The 23559-nt window shown below is 43.0% G+C and overlaps 1 protein-coding gene, 1 long non-coding RNA gene, 1 other non-coding gene and 1 pseudogene across 9 annotated transcripts; 2 read left to right on the forward strand and 2 right to left on the reverse strand.

Annotated features, from left to right (window-relative positions):
- Positions 1-227: 227 nt before the first annotated feature.
- LOC100281195 (eukaryotic peptide chain release factor subunit 1-1) lies at positions 228-16039 on the reverse strand. Of its 2 annotated transcripts, XM_035959560.1 has the most exons (4): positions 15839-16039; positions 15120-15229; positions 698-2141; positions 228-591 (listed from the first exon to the last, which is right to left on the reverse strand). In XM_035959560.1, the coding sequence occupies exon 3, from the start codon at positions 2123-2125 to the stop codon at positions 809-811; it is 1317 nt and encodes a 438-aa protein (XP_035815453.1). In that variant the 5' UTR covers positions 2126-2141; positions 15120-15229; positions 15839-16039; the 3' UTR covers positions 228-591; positions 698-808. The 2 variants fall into 2 exon arrangements, with proteins under 2 accessions (XP_035815453.1, NP_001147586.2); NM_001154114.2 differs by lacking the exons at positions 15120-15229; positions 15839-16039 and adding an exon at positions 3750-4006 and having other exon boundaries at positions 491-591.
- LOC111589613 (small nucleolar RNA Z247) lies at positions 6232-6370 on the forward strand. The gene has a single exon (XR_004850971.1). It is a non-coding gene; the product is annotated as a small nucleolar RNA Z247 (small nucleolar RNA).
- Positions 11300-15117, forward strand: LOC100383544 (UDP-glycosyltransferase superfamily pseudogene; annotated as a pseudogene). The gene is made up of 5 exons (NR_159470.1): positions 11300-11988; positions 12197-12581; positions 12676-13768; positions 13918-14013; positions 14887-15117. The product of NR_159470.1 is annotated as a UDP-glycosyltransferase superfamily pseudogene (transcript).
- Positions 16040-18520: 2481 nt separating the features above from the next.
- On the reverse strand, positions 18521-22230 carry LOC103630193 (uncharacterized). Of its 5 annotated transcripts, none has more exons than XR_002262871.3 (5): positions 22092-22207; positions 21528-21931; positions 20969-21047; positions 18993-20569; positions 18535-18916 (listed from the first exon to the last, which is right to left on the reverse strand). It is a non-coding gene; the product is annotated as an uncharacterized lncRNA (long non-coding RNA). The 5 variants fall into 5 exon arrangements; XR_002262869.3 differs by having other exon boundaries at positions 22030-22193; XR_002262868.3 differs by having other exon boundaries at positions 18521-18916; positions 21528-22230.
- Between the last annotated feature and the right edge of the window lie 1329 nt (positions 22231-23559).

Consider the following 23559-nt stretch of genomic DNA (forward strand, 5'->3'; position numbering starts at 1 on the left):
CTCTTATACGTAACCATATTATTGTAGTATATATAATAGGTTGGCTATTTTATTGACTTTTATTACTAGACCCACTTCCGTACTCTTATTAGATCCACCTCTTTTTCTTACAAAATGTCAAGTCTGTTCATTAACATCTGGCTTTTCTTCTCTCTCTGTTCCTCTTTCACACATCATCCTACTGCACTTGCTCTGCGAGAAGTTACTACCCAATGACATCCACAAAATATTGCCTCAATCCACAACAACGAGAGAATGGATTATAAGAAATGACAGGTCACAGACATTTTCACAATCATAGATATCACGCACGTCATAAAGCGAACGTGCAACCTCGGGAGTCCTCCAGGTATTTTATTCACCATACTACTGGCACCAACCCAATACTAATAGGATGCTAGTTGATCGATTATAGGCTCTCCTGACCAACAGAAGGCAGCGTCCACGGCTGATTCCTAGTAGCACCAGACTGCAAGCTCGGATCAACAGAGCAAAACACCGTCTCCAAAGTCACCACTCACCAGCTTGACAAGCTTCCATATATATATCCTATATAAGTTGCTCAAGCCTCCTTCCCTACAGATCCTCCACCTGCAATGCAAGTAAAAGATGAGAGCGTCAGTTAGAGAAAGAAACGGAAACACAGTTTCAACATCAAGAAGAAAAACTTTAAACTCTTCTCGGCGACACTACTGACCATGGTCTCCTTGCACCGATCGTTTGGAAGTTTCAGGGTTCCCCCCCCCGGCACGGCCCGGGCCAGCGCAGGCTCCTCCCGGACCGGATTCATTTGAGTTCTGGTTGATTGCTATTCCAAGTCTTCATCATACTCCCCATCAGACAAGTCACCGTCCTGGTAGGCACTGACGTCGGCTGGGTAGCGAAGGATCCCACCAATCCCGCCGAATCCCCGGCAGAACTGAGAACCTTCCTGTGACTTGTTGGTGACGAACTCCAGCGTGCAGCCGAACTGGTGGTAGTTCTCCGCGAACCACTCCAGCAGCTGCGTGTTGTCAATGACCTCCAGATCTCCGGATGTCGCCTCGTCAGTGAAGTTGCTCTGGTCAGCCTCCTGAGCTGGGTTCAGGTACTTCACGACTGTCTCTCCTGTGGCACTGTTCTTGAGCTCATAACGCCTGACATCAAGGTTTTCCCACACGATCAGGATCTCTACCGCGCCCATTTCCAGGGCTGTGATGGTGTCCTGGATGCCAAGGACGTACTTCCCTGTGTCTTGGCTTATCTCCTCGAAGTACTTCCCGATCAGCTTCTTTTCTTGGACAAACTTAACATCAGAAAGAACCTCGGCAGACATCTCGATGGCTTGGTTGAAGCCGCTGTCCCCACCATAAGACACGTCAATCATCTTCACTACTTTGGCCTGAAGGCGTGGATCGAACATCTCAGATTTACCCAGCTCGCTCTTGAAGTCAGCAGAACCGGCAAGAATAAGCCCAACGATGTTCGGCTGGTTGGTGCCAGGATTGATGAAGTATTGTGTCGCAAGCTCAGCAACCTTGCGCAGGTAATTGTGTCGCCTCTCCATGCGCAGGCGGGCAAAGCGGACTGCTGATTGCCCTCCTCGCCCATGCTTCTTTGGAAGATCAACACTGAACTTGTACAGAACCTCCCTGCTGTTTCCGCTCAGTGTACCATACAGTGTACCATTGCCATCGATGATTATGAAACCAAACTTGTCATCAGACGTCAGAAGCTCGTTCAGGGACTCAGTGTGGAACTTGTTGTCACAGAGATACAGGGAAGCATTAATGGGCCTAAATGGCTCGAAGTCAAAGGTAACCTTCTTCTCCTTGCCATCATCGGTGACAATGGTACCAGTATAGAGCACCAAACCATTGGGGGGAACTCGACTGTAAAGCTTCAACCTCTGTTGAGCCGAGGTTATGGCAGCCAACACAGACTGTCTGTTGACTCTGCTCTTGATGTTTGAGGCAGTTCCGTACTCATCACCCAGCATCTTAGTGACGCGTGCAATCTGATCACGAGGTGGCATGATCAGAGAAATCATGCTAGTGCCATTGCCCCTTGCAGCATCAAGTGCCTTGATTAACTTCTTCACCCTCCAGATCTCAATGTTCTTGTCAGCTTCGTGTACCTCGCCCATCTTGAAGTGCCTTCACCTATGGGGCAGTTAGCAAAGTCAGAAAACTATTACATCAACCCAATAGTAAAATTGTCACTAAAACAACTATTACCAGACCTATTCCAAAGAAAAATAATAACTTAATCGGCATAGACCATACAGGGGTTTTTCTAGTTGAAAAAACACTAATGCGTGTTTGAAGAACACAATATAGCATACTTTCATCTTTAAATCCAGATCGGCGTCCCAAAGAAAACATAATTAACAATGTGCCAGCTGATGCGAACATGCAATACATAGGTGGAAATACAAGTTAAAACTGATTAAACAATGGCAAACTATCCCATATATGAAAGGCTGCAACATGCTAAATGCATAGTAAGTTGGAAAAGCCAAAAACAGAGAAATTGAAGGAAAACCCAGTCAAGAAGTCTGCACTAGTCAATGCGACAAGCTAAGAGTAATGACTAATTTAAAATCTGATCTATGAATATTTTATGATTACATACTATATGCTTAACACATTTGCTTTAATTCATTTTTTTGGTTTTGCTCTATGTGAAAACAGAAATAAAATAAACAAAGAAAAATTTATTTCATTATAGGAAACAATCATAACATGTGAAATGAAATTCTTCGTGCGCCAAGCATCATAGCAAAATCTTTGAGTCGGTTGCAGATTGGAACATAAGTGCACTGCATATTATCGCTCGATTAGAGAGAACATATATGGTAATGTGAAACGAAATAGCTCTACATGTGTACAAGATTACTAAACACACTTTTCTGCAAATTGGAGAACATGATGGTTCACATAAAGAAAAAAAGGAATCAGGAGATTCCAGAAGGACACTTCATTTAATTCCAACATCCAAAGTGCATCATATCTTAACTTAAACACCCATCCTAACATATAACATAACGAACTGACCATTTTCAGGGTTTTTCTGTTTCACTAAGCCAGCGACGTAATACAGATACTATAAATCTACTTCACTTTTTTTACCGAATTTGCAGGAGAGTTATGTATCTCTATATTAAGAGAGGAAAAAAATCGACCCGTACAAAGATCACCACCTCACTCCGGGCCAAGGTGCGAGGGGTGAGAACCAACAAGATAGTGAGACTAACTAGGAAAGTAAAGGGCCTACACCGAAAAGGACAAGCGAGGCTATTCTAACAAAGCTCATCTCCGTGACCAAATAAATCTACTTCACTACTCAAGCCATGTAAACACTAACCTAGATACACAAATATTATAAATAAACCTGAAAAGAGCATAGCACTCTGTATCACGATACAGTATTCCACATGTTTCTTCATCATCATCATCATCGAAAGCAACCACATGCGTATTTCAGAACAAAAGATAAGACCAATACAAAAACAACCCATGCAGGTCCAGAAATCGCAAAATCTTGCGAGGACTAGTCAGGCACAACAATCTGCACGGGATGCGGCGTCCTGCGATATCCGGCGGACTGGCGCGTCCTCGCGTGACTGCTTTGCTGCGCGGAGAACTGAGATCGAGCGGGGCTTCCCAATCCCTCGCGGCATCACAAAAACAGACGATCGATACGGGGAACCACCTATCAAGCAACAAGCTTACGAAGATTACTACATGAAGGCATCGAACGCATCGCACCTGAGCGGGGTGGGGCGTGAGCACCGCACGCGCACGGTCGCCCGGCGGCGGCCTAAGGTCTACAGATGGAGCAAGCAAACCCGCAGAAATCGCCTCGCGTCGTCTGCTCTGTTCCTCTGGGTTCCGTTCGACGCGTGGCTCTGTGGGTGGCGGAGGCTTATATGGGATCGAATGGAGAAGCGGAGGCCGTGATGGTTACGAGCTCTTGCGAACGCGTAGGGAAAACTTTCGGCAAGGCTTCGCGTCCACGTGCTGCGTACACAGCGCAGCGCGGTGTGCGTAGTAGTGGCATCCTAAAATAAATAAATATCTCATATTCGGAATTAAACAATTTTAAATTTAATCAATTATACTTTGTAAACAGTCGAAAAAATATTAAAAATTAGAAAATCTCAATCCAACATAAAAGCTTTTCATACACTTGCATCGTGTAACAAGAACAGATTATACATGACTGACAAGATTGTAGAATCAAGATAGAGCGAGAGATGTAGACAAGAGGCACGCTAGATCCCACGCCGCTATATCTACCAGCACTCTTGTTTCGAACTTTTAAAACTAATAATTAGCTACTAAAATTTAGTTGTTAGGTTCTAAACATCATCAACTAATACCACATTGTTAGCTACTTCACAACGAATAATTAGTTTATTAGCTGGCTCAACCCAGCTAATAATTTATTAACTAACTAACTAACTATTAACTAGGGTTCTAAACAAGGTCTAAGATTTAAACCGTACTTGATACTCTACATTCTCTTTGGGACTATATGTTGGCTCGTATATATCTAATAAGCTTGGTTCTGACTGGCTTAGATGAGCACATGCAATATCTTATGTTCGATTGTCTGTATATGTCTAGCCTTTGTTGTGAGAGATAATATTTGGTTGCTTACATAAATACATGTTGCATGAGTTAGAAAATTATTAAATAAATTTAAAATCTATTAATAGGCACTAAATATATGTTAAAATTATCTAATAGATATTAATTATAGGTTAACCAGTACAATGCTCGTGCGCTACGACATCACACAATCATATATAATACCCATAAAAAATAGTGAACATATGATGCACGTATCATATAGACAAATTAAAAGAATACGTTAAGCACAATCAAAGCATTGATCACTTTATGCTGATAGACTCATGGATAGCAGGGAGTGTTTAAATGTACTAGAGTTAATAGCTAGTTGACTAAAAGTTATTTATAAAATTAGCTAGCTAACAAATACCTAAATGTATATGATAATTAAACTATTAGCTAAACTGTTTGGATGTCTTTAGGTAATTTTAGTAGCTAACTATTAACTCTAGTGTATTTAAACACTCACTTTGACCTTGTCGACGATGGATAGCGGCATAGCGCCACAGGACTGTGGACCGTAGAAAGAAATGCTTTAAAATAGTAGAAATAGTCTTAATTTTAAGCACATAATTTTTAAAGTTTTAAATATATATATCATGTATAGTCTAGTTCTGTTTGAAAATGTCAAGAACACATATATAAAATCAGTTCGACGATTAAAGTGAAAAGGCATCTCGACTATGCATCGGCTCCGCGACGAGCGTTTCCCACGGGCCTGGCTCCGTGGGCTTAAGAATCATGCGAGCCTAATCAAACAAGGATGCTTCACGTATCCGCGGGTGCAGTTGCATGAGCAGAAAAGTCAACCAAATAGACCTTTTGTGTCTGACGTATTGGTGAATATAAAGGTGAAGATTGTAAAGCAAAGCGCATGTAACAGATAACGCAGAGTTAGTATATCAATCTTATCTTATATAGTCGGTTGTATTAGAGTTTATCTCGTGTAACCAACTCTGTGTTATTATCTGAAACAGACTCATGATTATCCAAATGTAAACCACGGCAATGGTTGTTATTGCCCATATATAAACATGCAGCACACCGGCCACGGGCATCACGGTGTTTTCCAATCTCTTCCAGCGCCTCTGATATTCTTTATGGTAATCAGAGCCAATCCATAAACACCAAAATCCACCAGAGAATCATCATGTCGAGCACTGCTGCAATTATCAATCCCCTCGTCGGTCAAGCTGTTTCTGAGAAACTGGCCAAGGGGAACTATCAACTCTGGAAGATGCAAGTCCTAGCCGTCGTCAGGGGTGTGCGCCTGGAGGGTTACCTCACGGGTGCTGCTGCAGCTCCGGCGACCACCATCAAGGACAAGGACGTCGACGTTCCCAATTCGGCATGGGAGGACTGGAAGACCACAGACCAACAGGTCCTAGGATTCTTGCTGTCATCCATGACCAAGGAAGCCCTCACCCAGGTAGCGGCATGCAAAACTGCCACAGAAACCTGGAAGGTCATCGAAACAATTTACTCCTCCATGACCAAGGCACGCTCCATCAACACAAGAATCGCCCTCGCCACCACCAAGAAAGGGGACCTCACAATTGCTGAATATGTCGGCAAGATGAGGGCCCTGGGAGATGAGATGGCAAACTCCGGCAAGCCGATCGACGACGACGAGCTCATTTCGTACATCATCACCGGCCTCGACTACGACTACAATCCGGTCATCACCTCCCTCGTCGCGCGAGCTGATCCGCTCACCATTGGGGAGGTGTACTCCCAACTGCTCAGTTATGAGCAACGGCTGGATCTCCTACGCGAGTCAGACTCCTACTCCGTCAACGCTGCCACCCGTGGAAGAGGAAGTTCCCGAGGAAGAGGCGGCAACCGTGGTGGAGGAAGTAGAGATTCTAGAGGCCGAGGACGTGGCGGATCTCAGTCTCGCCAGATTGGCATCGGCAACAGAAACGCTCCACAACAAGACAGCAGGCCCAAGTGCCAGCTCTGTGGCAAAAGAGGACATCTGGTAATGAAGTGTTGGCATCGCTTTGACGAAAATTTTGTTCCCAATGAAAAATATGCAGGGACAGCAGCCACATCATATGGAGCAGACTCAAACTGGTATGTAGATACTGGAGCCACAGATCACATCACCGGAGATCTTGAGAGGCTAGCAGTACATGACCAATACAGAGGCCATGATCAGATCCACACGGCAAGTGGTGCAGGTATGAACATTAGTCGCATTGGTTATTCAACTGTTCCAACTCATAACCGTGATCTTAAACTCAATAACATTCTTTATGTTCCTCAAGTTACAAAGAATCTTGTCTCAGTTCATAAACTAGCCACCGATAACTCAGCCTTTCTTGAATTTCATCCCAATTTCTTTGTGATCAAGGATCAGGCCACGAAGAGACCTCTGCTTAAAGGACGCTGCCACAAAGGGCTCTATCCTTTGCCATTGACATCATCCAAGCAAGCATATGGAGCCACTAGACCATCTATTGAAAAATGGCATAGTCGTCTAGGTCATCCCTCTGTTCCTATAGTAGAAAAAGTTATTCGTCGTTTTAATCTCCCTTGTTCTAGTGAGAAGAATAAACAGTCTGTTTGTGACGCCTGTCAAAAGGCTAAGAGTCATCAGTTACCTTATCCCAAGTCAAGTCATGTGTCGAGTCATCCCTTAGAACTCGTTTTCTCTGATGTTTGGGGTCATGCACCCAACTCTATAGGAGGCAATAAATATTATGTCAGTTTTATCGATGATTATAGTAAATTTACTTGGATTTATCCTCTCAAATTCAAATCCGAAGTCTTTCAAAAGTTTGTTGAATTTCAGACTCTCGTTGAGCGTCTTTTCGATCGCAAAATAATAACCATGCAAACCGATTGGGGCGGAGAATATCAAAAACTTCATTCCTTCTTTGCTAAAGTTGGAATTAGCCATCATATCTCCTGTCCTTATGCACATCAACAGAATGGGTCAGCGGAGAGAAAACACCGCCATATTGTTGAAGTTGGTCTAGCCCTTCTTGCTCATGCTTCTATGCCCCTGAAATACTGGGATGACGCCTTCCTTGCAGCTGTTTATTTGATCAACCGTACTCCTAGCAAAACCATAAATTATGAAACACCTTTGGAGCGTCTTTTTCACCAAAAACCAAATTACTCTTTCTTGCGCATTTTTGGTTGTGCTTGCTGGCCTAACCTTCGTCCCTATAATTCTCATAAGCTTCAATTCCGCTCCCGTCAATGTGTCTTTCTAGGATACAGTAATTTTCACAAAGGTTTCAAATGTCTTGATCTTTCTTCAGGACGAGTCTATATTTCAAGGGATGTCATCTTTGATGAAACAATTTTTCCCTTCTCCTCTCTCCGCCCCAATGCTGGTCGTCGTCTCCAACAAGAAATTTCCCTTCTTCCTCCATCCCTTCAACATTCTGATATTATCACCGGTTATGGGGGCCAACATGTGGATAATCATGTGCCTACATGTTCTACTAACACTACTAATCCATGTGCTTTGAGCTCTCCACCTGTGCAGGACACAGCCAGGTCAAATGATGCTTCCGGCCCAAGTACTGAGGCCGAGTCACCTATGCCAGCTCCTGTTGACGATGCTGCCCTGCCCGCCATGCAGTTGGATGAGAGCGCCATACACGATCCGCCTGCAGCCACGGACGCCCCACCTCTTGGATCCTCTGCACCCGGGGGGGACTAACAGCAGTCGCATCATATGGAACAGCGACGCCCGAGTACACGTCTCCAACATGGAATCCGTAAGCCCAAAGTTTATACTGATGGCACTATCAAGTACAATTTTCTTACAACTTCTGGTGAACCACGAAACTTAGAAGACGCCTTGAGTAATAAAAACTGAAAAAATGCTATGGATGCTGAATTTATGGCACTAGAAAAGAATAGAACCTGGCACTTAGTTCCACCTCAAAAAGGCAGGAATATAATTGACTGTAAATGGGTTTATAAAATTAAAAGAAAACAAGATGGAAGCTTAGATAGATATAAAGCTCGCCTGGTTGCAAAAGGATTTAAACAAAGGTATGGTATTGATTATGAGGACACTTTTAGCCCTGTGGTCAAGCCAACTACTATCAGGATTGTTCTCTCTATTGCTATCTCTAGGGGGTGGTCTCTTCGTCAATTGGATGTGCAAAATGCTTTTCTTCATGGAATCCTTGAAGAGGAAGTGTACATGAAACAACCTCCTGGATATGAGGACAAAGAGAAGCCAAATTATGTTTGCAAACTAGACAAAGCTCTTTATGGTCTAAAACAAGCTCCTCGGGCCTGGTATGCAAGGTTGAGTAAGAAACTTTTTGATCTTGGTTTTAGAAGTTCCAAGGCCGACACTTCCCTATTTTTCTATAATAGCAAAGATGTGTCTATGTTTATCCTTATATATGTAGATGACATAATTGTGGCAAGCTCAAAGCAAGAAGCTGTTTCAGCACTACTGAAAAATCTGCAGGAAGAGTTTGCTCTAAAGGACTTAGGGAATCTTCACTACTTCCTTGGTATAGAGGTAAACAAGACACAAAACGGTATACTGTTAACACAGGAAAAATATGCAACTGATTTACTACGGAGGACAAACATGGCGAATTGTAAACCTGAGAGTACTCCGTTATCCACAAGTGAAAAATTACATCTTCATGAAGGTTCTCTGCTTGGGCCAAATGATGCTACTCAGTATCGAAGTGTAGTTGGGGCCCTGCAGTATTTGACCTTGACAAGACCAGATATTGCATTTCCAGTAAACAAAGTGTGCCAATTTCTACATGCTCCAACCACATCTCACTGGACAGCAGTAAAAAGAATTTTGAGATATGTTAAATCTAGTATTAGTCTTGGGCTAAGCTTGTGCAAATCTTCCTCCTTTCTAGTGAGCGGATTTTCAGATGCAGACTGGGCAGGATGCCTCGATGACAGGAGATCCACAGGAGGTTTTGCTATCTTTCTTGGAAATAATTTAGTGTCATGGAATGCAAAGAAGCAAGCTACAGTATCTCGATCCAGCACTGAAGCAGAATATAAAGCTCTAGCTAATGCCACAGCTGAGATCATGTGGATTCAAACTCTCTTGAATGAACTGAAAGTTTCAAGCCCCTCAGTCGCAAAACTTTGGGTAGACAATATGGGTGCCAAGTATTTATCATTTAATCCTGTCTTTCATGCCAGAACAAAACACATTGAGGTGGATTATCATTTTGTCAGGGAGCGTGTCGCCAGGAAATTACTGGACATTGACTATGTTCCCAGAGGAGATCAAATTGCAGATGGTTTTACCAAAGCTCTTACAGTGAAGAAATTAGAAAACTTTAAATACAATCTCAACTTGAGAAAGTTGTGATTGAGGGGGCGTGTAAAGCAAAGCGCCTGTAACAGATAACGCAGAGTTAGTATATCAATCTTATCTCATATAGTCGGTTGTATTAGAGTTTATCTCGTGTAACCAACTCTGCGTTATTATCTGAAACAGACTCATGATTATCCAAATGTAAACCACGGCAATGGTTGTTATTGCCCATATATAAACATGCAGCACACCGGCCAGGGGCATCACGGTGTTTTCCAATCTCTTCCAGCGCCTCTGATATTCTTTAAAGATTACACGCTTAAATACTGACCGAGTCATATGCTTGACTAGTTCTTCCTTTTCTTTTCATTCTAGTGAGAGTTCTAGACTAATTTCTTATTCCTTACTGAACGCTTGGTTCTTCTAATTGATGGGTTCATAAAGGAAATCGTGGAACTCGATATTTAACTATGTCAATGCACGGAATATTATAAAACTAGAGTTACGATGTATCTATAAGTAAACAAATATGTGTTTTGCATTGAAGCAAAATTTCTATTAAAAATATTTGACATTTGACAAGCTTAATAGAACATTGTCACCAAAAAAATCTAGCTTTAAAATTTTATAGACAAGTTTTGTCTTAGCCTTTTAAAATCCACATTAGTCCATAGAATACCGATTTGTGCTCTCTTTGTTTTGTTTACTGTAAGCTATTGCATGCATGCACATAAAGAGTCAAACCTTGTAATTTATTTAAGATATAGATCCGCATAATGTAATTGTGTTACAACAAAACCCAATATGGTTTCATTTTATTGATACGAGTATTAAGCTTAAACTCAATACTGGTATCATATAACTCTTTGTGTATAAGATAATAGTGTATTTTCATATACTCCATTGTAAGTCAAGTTGTAGAATGTGTTGGTACTTCCGATAGGAGGAGGAAGCAATACCAAAGACACGGTTACCTTTCTGTATAAGGACATCATAATTTATCTAGCTTTTTTTTTGTCTAAGCTCAGTTCTTGAATTCAAGTGACTAATTTTAGGTAAGTTCTGACGTTTTAGACAGCAAACCAAACAACCATAGCCTTCAAACAAATGCTTCCTATGAATTTTCAAAAAAAGAAAAAAGAAGGGAATGAATGAATGCTTCCTCCTCTGGTGGACCTGCCGTGTGCGCCTAGTGGAGTAGCACTTGCTACAGAATGCGAGCTAAAAAGTACGAGGGAGCCAGCTAATACCAGGGCTCGGCTCATATTCTGTTCAACGACTCGTCTAGTTTTCCAGAGGCGAGCCAGGTGTCTCCTCCCAGGGCCGCCGGACAAGGTGCCAACACCTGGCCCGCTCTTAGAGATCGTCAAATCTTTACAACTAATTAAGTACTCATTGTAGGCGTCCACACGCGCGGTGTTCTGCCTCCAGTCGGTCGCGATAGCGCTCTCCATCCTGCCGCCGCCGCCTACCATTTCTGCCATTCCTGTCTATTCCCATCGTTGAAACCGCTCGCCCTCTCCACGTGACATCCAAACGCGACCGCCCCCTCCCCACCCCCACCAGCCGCCCGCCTCCTCTGCGTCGCATCCGCCGCGAGCTCGGGGCGGGACAGCCTCCACGGCGGCGGGGTCACGCTGAACAGGGAGCCGCTGCAGGGCCGGCGCCTGCACGCCATCTCCGTGTATGTGAGCGGGATGCTGACCGTGCGCGAGACGCTGCTGTTCGCCGCTGAGTTCTGCCTGCCCTGCGCGCTTTCCTCAGAGCGGAAGCGCGCGCGCGTCGACCAGCTCGGCCTCTTCTACGCTGCCGACACCATCAACGGCTGGCGGCAGCGGCGTTCCTATCGCAGCCATGCGCCGTCGACGTCGTCTACGGGGAGGTGTGGGCAGGACGGCTGGCACTGCCGGTGGTGAACGGGGAAGAGCTGTTTGCACGCGGGCTGTTGGGTGTCGAGCTCGCCCCGATGACGTTCCGTCGTTCGCAGCAAAGCCAGACTGGTGCCCTGTGTTCCTTCGGGCATCACTACGGCAATTTGAGGGGCTAGAGGACGCCGCCGACGTGCTCGTCAACTCATTCCACGAGATCGAACCCAAGGTGAGGTCACCGTTACCACGGCCGGCACCTGTTTGTTGTTTTGCCCAAATGAACTTCGACGTTGCATACACTTCGTCATCGTTCATCCACAATCACGTTTATTCACTAAATAATCTATGGTTGGTGTGTCTGTTGTGATTATTCGATTCCACTTCACCATCATAAGCTTTTCTTTTTGACGCATTTGCAATGTTAATTATTTGAGCAGGAGGCAGATTATATGGCCCTAACATGGCATGCAAAGACAATAGGCCCAACATTGCCATCATTTTATCTTGATGATGACTGTTTGCCGTTGAACAAGACTTACGGTTTCAACCTCTTCAACAGCAGTGAGTCATGTCTGGCTTGGCTCGACAAACAGCTTCCGTGTTCTGTTGTTCTTGTATCCTATGGTACTGTCTCTGATTATGATGAAGCACAGTTAGAGGAGCTTGGCAATGGATTGTACAATTCTGGCAAACCATTCATTTGGGTTGTGAGGTCAAACGAAGAACATAAGTTGTCCAATGAACTCCGTGACAAGTGCAAGGAACGTGGCCTTATTGTTTCTTAGTGCCCCCAGCTGGAAGTTCTAGCACATAAAGCTACAGGTATGGCAAATGGTTATTATTCTACGTATAACCGTAGGAAATGAGACAACCCGGTAAGAAATGTAAAATTTAGTTGGATACTCTTACTATGCAGGTTGTTTCTTCACACATTGCGGATGGAACTCAACATTGGAAGCAATTGTTAATGGTGTGCCAATGGTGGCAATACCACACTGGGCAGACTAGCCGACCATATCAAAATATATGGAGAGCATGTGGGGCTTGGGTGTCCGGGTGCGCAAGGATGAGAAAGGCTTGGTGACGAGGGACAAGGTGGAAAGGTGCATCAAGGATGTCATGGATGGTGATAGTAAGGATAAGTATAGGAAGAGTGCCACTATGTGGATGCAAAAGGCCAAGGCAGCTATGCAGAATGGAGGGAGTTCGGACAAGAATATTACAGAATTCATCGCTAAGTATTCTTTAAGTTAATTTTCAAAGATTTCGTAAAAAAGTTAATTTTCAAAGGTATAATGATAGTGTTATAATTACTTTCTACCTTCGTGGATTGTATGCTGCATGTTATATTTTGTCTCAGGATTGTGCGTATTACGTTTTGACTTGATGCTGTAGATGCTACAACAGCAACCTCCACGTCTAAAAATATATACATTGTTATGCGCTATCCTTTGAAACTTTATAATCACATTATCTTTACAACTAATTAAGTACTCATTGTAGGCGTCCACACGCCGCGAGCTCGGGGCGGGACAGCCTCCACGGTGGCGGGGTCACGCTGAACAGGGAGCCGCTGCAGGGCCGGCACCTGCACGCCATCTCCGTGTATGTGAGCAGGATACTGACCGTGCGCGAGACGTTGCTGTTCGCTGCCGAGTTCCGCCTGCCCTGCGCGCTTTCCTCAGAGCGGAAGCGCGTGGGCGTCGACCAGCTCGGCCTCTTCTACACCGCCGACACCATCATCGGCAACAGGGGCCACCACGGCACGTCCTCGGCAGCGGCGACCTGTACGCGGTGTGTGCTGGTGATGCAAGTGGCGGCGTGGGCGTGGGCGTGGGCGGCCTATACGAGGTCGTGTACAACAACGTCGTTAGTCTATGTGTCAAGGCCATTGGGTGGAGGCCCGAGCGGAGGTTCAAGTGGAAGCTCCTCGACGGCTCGACGGGGAGAAGAGGAGCGCCCACTTCCCTATGGTCCTGGTCCAGATGCCCATGTATAACGAGCTGGAGGTGAGAACAGGCCACCACAAAAAAGTCGCTAAAATCGTATAGGAATATGTTAACTATTCATCCATGGATTGTTATTCCTCTTGTTACTTTGTGAGATCAAATATTATTTTGATGAGGTGCGCTTTTCCATGTGTGGTATGGGCTCTTAGGTGCATAAGCTGTTAGCGGCAGCATGTGAGCTGCAGTGGTCGAAGGACAGGATAATAGTTCAAGTGGTGGACTATTCTACTGATCCCTTTATCAAGGTAACCTGCCTCTCGTAGTTCCTCAGTTACATGGTTGGGGATTATTCCTACAGAACCCTTTCTTTGGTGAAGAAACTATTAATTTTGGTGTTGTTAGATCCTATCAAAACAAGTGAAACATTAAACGGGTTTGTTATAGCAAACCAGTGCTCAAACTCACTACCAGCAGGATGATAGATTTTTTACAAGAGACAAATTGCGATAACAGATGCCCCTGCTTTTACATAAAGGCTACTTCAGCATTTGGCACAAAGGGAACTTGAAACGGTTGCCTCACCAGGATAAATATTTCACAATCACATGTCATCATCCAAGTAGGAATAAATGATCAAATATTTTGATGAGGTAAATGCAGAACGTGTAGAAGAAACAATGTGAAGGCATAGACGAGGCTGAGAATGAGAGCAAAGGTGAATAGTCATCTAGACCATACACTCACATGACCAGCTGCAGGTCAGACCCAGCAGCTGTCTGGGTTTTGCTGTCGTTGTCTGTTAGGTGCTAACAACTTTGCTTATGTAAAGGTTATGTAAAGGAAATGTTTCGACGAAAATAGCATTACTAGAACCGAGTCACGGTACCAAAACTAACAATATCAACTATTGTGAGGTATTGGACTAATAGTACCATTAAAGTCTGTCAGCAGCGCCATGGGGAGTTTAGCCCTGAGATCTACACACTATTGTCTCCTGACATTTCAAGCATAGGTAGATTGTATTTAAATAAGACCATTATTTAAATGATGACCAATCTTGGAGGACTATTTTCGTTCTCTGATCATGACAATGGGCAAGTGAAGTTTAATCTCCCCTCCCCCCTATAATTGCATTTTGGTTGTTTCTTTTCGTTAATTGGGGATCCATTCTACTGCAGACCTGAAGATGAAAGAAGAGCACCGGCCCACTTTGCTTCATAGGACCACTATATGGAATGGTATGCAGTTGGTGGACTCTGGCTTTTGTAGCGTAACATAGTGGTCCATGGTGCACTTAGAAAGGACAATCTAATCATGATGCAATGACATCATATGTGATTCATGATATAGCATCGACATCATGGTTCAATTATCGTGATATATGTTCCCGTTGCAACGCATGGGCACTCACCTAGTACCTTTTGAAGTCCTGAACCACCACGAGAGCGGCGGCGGCGGCGGCGGCTCCCAAGATATTTTCGCTTCCTAAATTCACAATGCAGGATCCGAGTCCGATACGTCCTGCGTATGTAGGATGAGAACAGTCGGATTTGTAAACGCTAAAATCGTTCTGCTCTCGTATTTTTTTATCAAAAATAAAATCGAAAATAGTAACTCCAGACAGATATCAATATTTCGAAAACATCGAAAATAAAAGTTTGGCACAGAAAGTATATCGCTAACTGTCGAAATTTAAAATACTATCGGTAACCAAAGCAATATGAAAACATCCCAATATAATAGGCTCACTAACTGTATCATAGTCACTCGCAATTTACATGGTAGAAACTAGCATATTCATACGCTGAGGCCACCTGGGAGAGATCACCGGTGCTAACAAATTCAATATTCATACAGAGACTATATTCATATAGAGAGCAAAGCAAATAGTTGCTAGTTCAGTAGTTTATAGTTTATACGTGGTGCCTGTCTGTACGACTCTATCTCTGTTGATGCCGTCGCCGATCTGGGAGGCCACGACGCTGCGGCGTTTTTGGGAGGGCGAGAGGGGAGGGCGAGGGCGTGATGCCGACGCACGGCTTGCAAGGCACGACGGCGATTCAGCTAGGACGAAGACGACGAGTCAGCCATGGACGACCGGATGAGAGTTGAGAGAGGCTGGAACTGGACCTGGGAATGGGAGCGTCCGCACGTTCGACTCTGCTGGGTGCCGCGGTCGCCGCCCACCGACGGACCCTGCAGCTTGCTCTACTGTAGCCGCCACCCGTCGGAACCCTAGCTCCATGGCTGCGCTGCGTGGGCGAGAGACTAGCGAGAGAAGCCACTATCGTTGACGGTCAGCATTCAGCCCCCTAGCTAATTGCTGTTTTCTACGATGTGTCGTTGTTTGTCAAACGTTCAACCATAAGCTATTTCCCATACTGTAGCCCCACTAGTTAAGTGTTCGTAAGTTGCTACCGTTTCAATATACCATGATGATATGAGCTACTATTTAACTCTCTATTTGTGCTCAGTCACATAATCACGTTCACGGGACTCAGTCATGGAACAGTTGGCCACCGGTCATGGGCCATGGCCTCATGGGCTTCCCGAGTCACGGTCGAGCTAGGCTGTAAGTAATGTAATGTTGGACCGATTTCTTTATTATTTTCGGAAAATTCTGAAACTTGCATCCGGTAAATTCCGATTAAAATTGGTAACATAAAACGCCGCACCGATTCCGAATCAAAATTCCGATAAATGATATTGTTTCCGAAAAATATCGATACCGATAATTCTGATAAAAAAATCGAAAACAGTTTCCGAAATTCTGAAAAAATCCAAAACCGTTTTCATCCTAATGCGATTGTATCGCAGGCTCAGCGGTTCGCCCTTCGTCCACGTTTCAGTCCTACACTTCATCACTTCATCTTGACAGTATCTTAAATTTGACTAGTTTATAAAAAATATCTGTACCTCCAAATAAGTTTGTTATAAAAAATGGATTTAATCATCTATCTAATGTAGTAATTATGTATTGTAAATATTAATAATTTTTATACATATTTAGTCAAAGTAAAAAAAACTATTCATCGAGAAGCCAAAATGACACATACCTTACACCAGAGGGAGTAGAGGCAATCAATCAACTAGCTTATAACTAATCTAATACATAAAATGCCACACAATATAAACACACACTATTGAAACAAACATGTCATCTATCATACTACAATCTTTCTATCGTAGATTATTGGACAGTGAATCTATAGGGTAGGTCGCGCAATCGAAAGATAAAGGTAAAGGCACAATAAGACACAAATATTTATACATGTTTGAGCTCTATGCGTGCCATAACACCCTATGTCATGTTTGCTGCTATTGTTTACATTATGATCTGATGATCTATGCAGGGTCCCTCACCCCTCCTTTTATATGTCAAGGAGGGGGCAACGGATTACAAGATAGGCACACTAGTACAATTTGGCTCTATACAAGCGGTAGGATTTTTACATCACAGGCGGTTCGGTTAGAAAACCGCCTGTGATGTCCCAGGCGGTTCAGTACGCCTGTGATGTAATAGTATCACAAGCGGTTTTTGTTTAGGACCGCCTGTGGTGCTCTATCATTTTCACAAGCGGACCCTAAGACAAAACCGTCTATGATTGTAAAAATATGAAAATACAATTTAAATATGAAAATAATTTTAATTTTTAACAGAAATATGCAAATACAATTTAAATGAATTAATATTTAATTTTTAACAATAATATGCAAATACAATTTAAATGAATTATAATAGCACACATAGATAACTAGAGAGATTTTAAATTAATTGGCAACCACAATTCATAGTCGATCATACATGATAACAAATACAATTTGATTCATACAATTTTTCATGAACTACCATTTTTCCGCATGTATGGCTTTAAGTTCTTATCAATTTTCTTTTCCACACGCTTGATTCTCTCTGGACCGTTAAAGACGAACATCTCTTCATACTTATTGTATTCCTCATCTTGGTCTCCCACATTCTCAACTCCAACAATTTTTTGCTTTCCAGAAATAACTACATGCATCTTCTCATCTGCTGGATCGAGTACATAGAACACTTGTGCAACACATTCGGCGAGAACCCACGGGTCATCTTTATATCCTACTTTCTTTAAGTCTACCAGTGTGAGTCCGTAGTTATCCACTATCACCCCCACGGGATGTTGTACCCATTGGCACTTAAATAAGGGTATTTTCATGCTTGGGCCATAATCAAGTTCCCATATTTCCTCTATGAATCCAAAATATGTGGTCTTCTGTCCATGTAGGTCAAAAGCATCGATACGAACACCGCTATTTTGTGCAACACTTTTCATGTCTTTTGATTTAGTGTAGAATGTGTACCCATTGATGTCATATGCTTGCCATGATGTCACAAAACACGATGGCCCAGAAGCCAAATTCTTCATTGTTTTCTCATCCGAAGAGTCTCCGAACACTACACGACGGTTCACTTACAGCGACCTACGGTTGGTTGCTAAAACGGCCTTCAGCGACCTACGGTTGGTCGCTAAAAACTTTTAGCGACCCATAAGGATGGTCGCTGTAAGTGCCGTCGCTAAAGGCTTTAGCGACCGACATCTTTTTAGCGACCGACCGTCTGTTGCTAATATTGTACATTTAGCGACCAATCGTGGGTTGCTGTACTATAGATTTAGCAACCAACCGTAAGTCGTCATACTATACATTTAGCAACTAACAGAAAGTCGCCCTTTTACAGTTGTTAATAATAATAATATACATTTAATTAAGCAGCACAAATCACTGATTTTTATACACAAATCATAAAGATATACACAGTTAATCAGTATACCATAGCCATAGATCCATCACATAAACACAAAAGCACCACAATTATATATTCACAAAAGCATCACAATTATAATATCATTCACGACTAGATCATTTACAGATAGCTAGCTAGATCATTCACAAAAGCTCCAGAGATGATCAGTCACAAAAGCACCACAACGACATCACTCCAGCTTGAAGCAGTTCAAAAGCCCACAACTACATCACTAATATTTCATATCACTCCAGCTATTGTTCAAAAGCCCACAACTACATCACTCTAGCTGCTCCAGAGTTGATCAGTCACAAAAGCACCAAAGCTACACTAATGCTTCAAGCAGTTCAAAAGCCTTCAGACAACCACTCCAGCTTCTTGTATCCTCCTGTTTTAAGGTACAAGTTTTCTTTGTCCAAAACACCCTAGAAAAAAGTACATCAAATTAGTATATTGTTGCTACATTTGCAAATAAAAATACAGTTTTGATGCCTTATCTACCTCACTAGACGGTGTTGCAGCCTTATGCACCAACTTCCAAGCTCATTTAAAGACCCCTCCAAATAGTCCATATTATTATACTGATTCTTCAATATGACATCCCCGATGCATATGATACATCCAAGGAATAGGGAAACTTTTGAACCATCAAGAATAAATCATTTTACTAGGGAACATTTAAAAGAATTGACGGTCGAGGATCATTTCACAAAAGGATGTTTTGCAGAACCCTATGGATGAACATAGGTTAAACAAAAGACTAACATGTCACAAACAATTACAAAAATATGTATCCTGGTAAACTGCAATAATTTTAAAGGGTGAATAGTCAGTCATATAAGTATCAATCATCAGAAAAAATCGTGCAAGTAACATGTTACTCAGATTAAACGTCATATGGATCATGATAAAAAGACACACAAAATATGCATTAAATCACTAGAAAAACAATAATACCTTTCATAACTCATTTGGTTGTTTATTATTTCCGTCTGCATTAAATCACTAGAAAAACAATAATACCTTTCATAACTCATTTGGCTGTTTATTATTTCCGTCTCAATATTCACCCACTCTACTGACCATATATCCCTCTCCCTCAGTAAATATTTGAACTTTTTTTATTTAGTTCTTGAGTTCTCATGTGTTCTCTGTTTTTTTATGTTTGCTAATTAGAATGCGCTCAAAAGGAAGGTTTATTATTCAGATGCGAGGTAAACTGTTACCATGTAAATGACAAGTGGTTATAACTTTGAACAATCCCAGTCTAACCTTATTTGTCCTGTTATCCCACCAGTCAAGAGGATTAGCAAAGAACACTTGCAATTACCTTGCAATTTTAGATTCTGTTGGGAGTACCACAAAACGGAATATATAAAGTTAAGTTCATTACCTTGCAATTTAGTTTCTGTTGGGAGTACCACCAAACTAGCAAGTCAATGGAAGAATTAGCTCTCCCTTTGATTCCTATCCTAGCCAAAACTTTTGCAGAGTTATGGATACAGGAAACACTTGCATAGAAGCTTGCAAGCCAACTTACCTTGATTCTCATTCTCACCGCATTTGTTTTCTCTACTGCTATCCCTTGTACTATTTGCAGTTGTAGCTAGGGCCATTACATACTACTAACACGAATTTTTGCATGTACAGGGCTACAGGCAGTGGATGCAAGTGATATGTGCCAGTCTAAGAACTTGCATAAGCTATATTTAGCTAGTTTAAGTTCAGAGTAATTAACCAAGCATGGAATTAGGAGTCTACTGCTAGTTAATAAATAATTAAAAGCACATATCAAATACAAATCAAACATAAGCAGTCAAGAGGTTAGCTGTCCAGACAACTCTACTGATTTTTTTAAAAAGTGGAACAAGTCATCACAAATTATGAAACCTTCGAACAGTGTGCCCTCAGAATGGTACTTCTCAGGGAAACTTGCTCATTTAAGTCATATATAGTTATCACACTTAACCATCACTTTGTCTCATAAAGTAGAATTAAGAGAACTACAATACCTGAGCTCTTCCCAGAGCAAACGTTGGAATTAGAACTTTACCTCCACCAGAAACACATTTATGTACCTAGAGGAAACATATACTCAGTTATGCTTTGGAAGTAAAATCAACTGTGTACACTTCAGAAGATTGGTTTAATACAGTCAGAGTGCATCTTCTTGGACGAAAACATCAGGAATAAAAAATATAGATACACTTAGTGAACTGTGTTGTGTGCCCAAATAATATTAAGCACATACGATCCAAAACCTAGAAAATAGAGTAGTACACCATCGGAAAAGCATTGATTACGAAAATCTACAAATATATACACTGCAGGCTGCAGCAAAGTTCAGATTTTCATACCGCTTTTAAAAACTCCCTCTCTCGGGCAGGCTATATCTCACAAAAATATAGGCAAACAAGAATGGAGAAGGCAGTGACTTTATGATAAAAAAGGCTTCACAGCCTAACAGAGATCCACACCTAGGGCATCCTGGCTTGCCTCTGGTTCATATAATCAAACTGGCTGGGACTCGATGAAATTCAACTGTTGAACTGCAAGCTGAGAAAGAGTGCCATTAATTCCATTATTATCACAGAAAAGAGAAAAGAGGGATAATGAAAATGGGCGTGTAATGCAAACAAGTGAAGATGATACCTTGTAGTAAACATGCCGCTTCTCAGGTTGTAAGAAAAAAATTGCAGGTAGCAACATACTAAGGGAATGTGCTGATCAATATTCATTGCTCCAAAATAAAGTCCCTATTTAACTAAGGGTGTAACTCAATCGTAGTAAAGACTTTTTACACAACTTCATCGGTATTTCAAGAACACATTAATCATGCGTGTGAGATTGGAAACTTCAAGAACACAGACTTAATAATCATGCATGGAGGAAATATGGCACACATGGGACTACATTTCAGGATTCATGGCAGATCAGTGCAAGAAGTCAGAACAATCCAATGTTAAACTTATCTATAAAATTAAGCGGTTTGACATTACATCAAACACCAGGCATGCAGGGACAGTGAGGTCTCACCGGGGTTTGACGACACCGCAACCGGGCTGCCCAAAAAACCCACGGAGCCGACGACGTGCTGCTCGACCACTACCAAGGCGTTGTTGCCGGCTTCAAGTGAGGAGAGGGCACCGAGCTGGTCCCTAGCGAGCAACAAAAGGGAGCTAGGGCGTCCATGGCTGGAGGGTAGGGGGATGGAGGGTTGGCGTCCAGAACATGGGGCGAACTGCAGGTGGAGGAGTAGAGGAGGCGCCGAGTTGCAGAGATGAGGGAGAGAGGAGCAGCAGCCATGGGGTGGCGACCTGTGAGCTACGGCGAGGGAGGAGCTCAAGTAGAGCCGGTGGCGCGCTGGCGCGGAGAAAACATGGGGACAACGCCACGACACAGGAGCGCGCGGGATCCGGCGAGGCCACGACCTGGGCGACCTGCAGAGATGCGGGAGAGAGGAGCAAAGATGAGGTTGGCGCTAGCGTTCAAGAGCAGCGGCTGGTGGAGCTCAGCGCCGTGGAGGAGCAGAGAGCACCATGGTTGGGGGAGACGCCATGGGGGAGCTCGGCCAGGGGCTTTGGCGGTCGAGTTTGGTACCATGGGCGGCGGCGTGCAGGAGAGGCTGAGTAGGGAGAGATGGAGATGGGCGCCGCGCCTCGCCGCCTGGCGGCCTGGCGGGTGGGGGCCTGGGCATGGCCGGTTGGCCTAGGGTTAGAGGCGTAGTGTGGGCTAGAATAGGATTTCGTTTGTTTAGTAGGCCTTTAGATGGGCTTTGGTGAGTAAATAAGAAACACAAAAATCACGTACCCCTATAGCGACCCACCATCAGTCACACCTTTACCTCTATAGCGACCTACCATAAGTCGTTAAATTTTTAGACTTTTAGCGACCCACAGACAGTCGCTATAAACGCATTTAGCGACCAACCGTCAGTCCATAACTTTTAGCGACCAACTGTCGGTCCCTAATAAGGGTCGCTAAAGATCAACCGTCGTGTAGTGGGATGTTTTGTCCATTAACCATTCGCTGAAACGATGTTTGTGCTCCCTCATGATCCAGTCCTCTGTGCGGTTCTGATTTTCTTTACGAAGCTCATTCAGGTGTTCCTCTATGTAAGGCTCGGCTATCGTGAGATGTTGTAGTACACTACCATGAGCACAATGTACTAGCTTGTAATCCTCAACGCGAAAAGTTTTCTTGCCCATTCTCCCTCTCCCACATAGTTTACCCTCATGTTTAGGTACAGGCACACCTATCATTGTTCCGTCACTGATGTAATCTATACAGCTCTCAATCACTTCTTCTGTAGTGTATCCCTCCATGATTGAACCCTCTGGGTGAGCGCGATTTCGCACATAACCTTTTAATACTCCCAGGTATCGCTCCAACTGAAACATATGATGTAAATATAGTGGCCCTAATATTTTTATCTGATCCACGAGATGTATGATTAGGTGTACTTGCATATCAAAAAATGATGGAGGAAAACACATTTCAAGCTTGCACATAGTGAAAGTGCATTCATCCCTTTTGTGAGTTTTGGTGATTTGGATAACAACACATTTAAAGGTCTAACGAGTTTGCTAAGTGTTGAACAGGAAATTCAGTACGATGAACATACTTGAATAGTGTATAATGATCAGTGAACAAAGGTTCAACACGAGGTTAAATAACCAATGAGACAATGCAAATGGATATAATATGATCTCTATATTGGTTTGAATATATGGACAAGACCTGAGAAATCACTACATACATATGACCAGAATAGAGGACAAAGTGATTTAGAGGATTGGTCAAGCCAAAGAGAATAAGATATGAGGAATCGTGAATTGGCTTGACCATATTACTGTCAGTCCATATATGCTTCTATGAGAATCAAACTAGAGCTTGATTGATCTTGACAGTTATATCTAGAAGACATTCAAGCAAGGTTCACAATAATGAAGAAATGATTCTCTCAATGGATGCTCAATATGATGTGACTCAAGAATGGCTTGATAGGGTGAAGATAGCAAGGAAAGGGCTTCGAGGAACTAAGCGAAGGTGAAGGCCAAGTGACGGC

This window comes from Zea mays, chromosome 6 (genome assembly GCF_902167145.1).
Source record: "Zea mays cultivar B73 chromosome 6, Zm-B73-REFERENCE-NAM-5.0, whole genome shotgun sequence".
NCBI lineage: Eukaryota > Viridiplantae > Streptophyta > Magnoliopsida > Poales > Poaceae > Zea > Zea mays.

Excerpts from the sequence above, each read along its gene's own strand:
- LOC100281195 (XM_035959560.1), bottom strand. The coding sequence starts at position 2,125 with ATGGGCGAGGTACACGAAGCTGACAAGAACATTGAGATCTGGAGGGTG.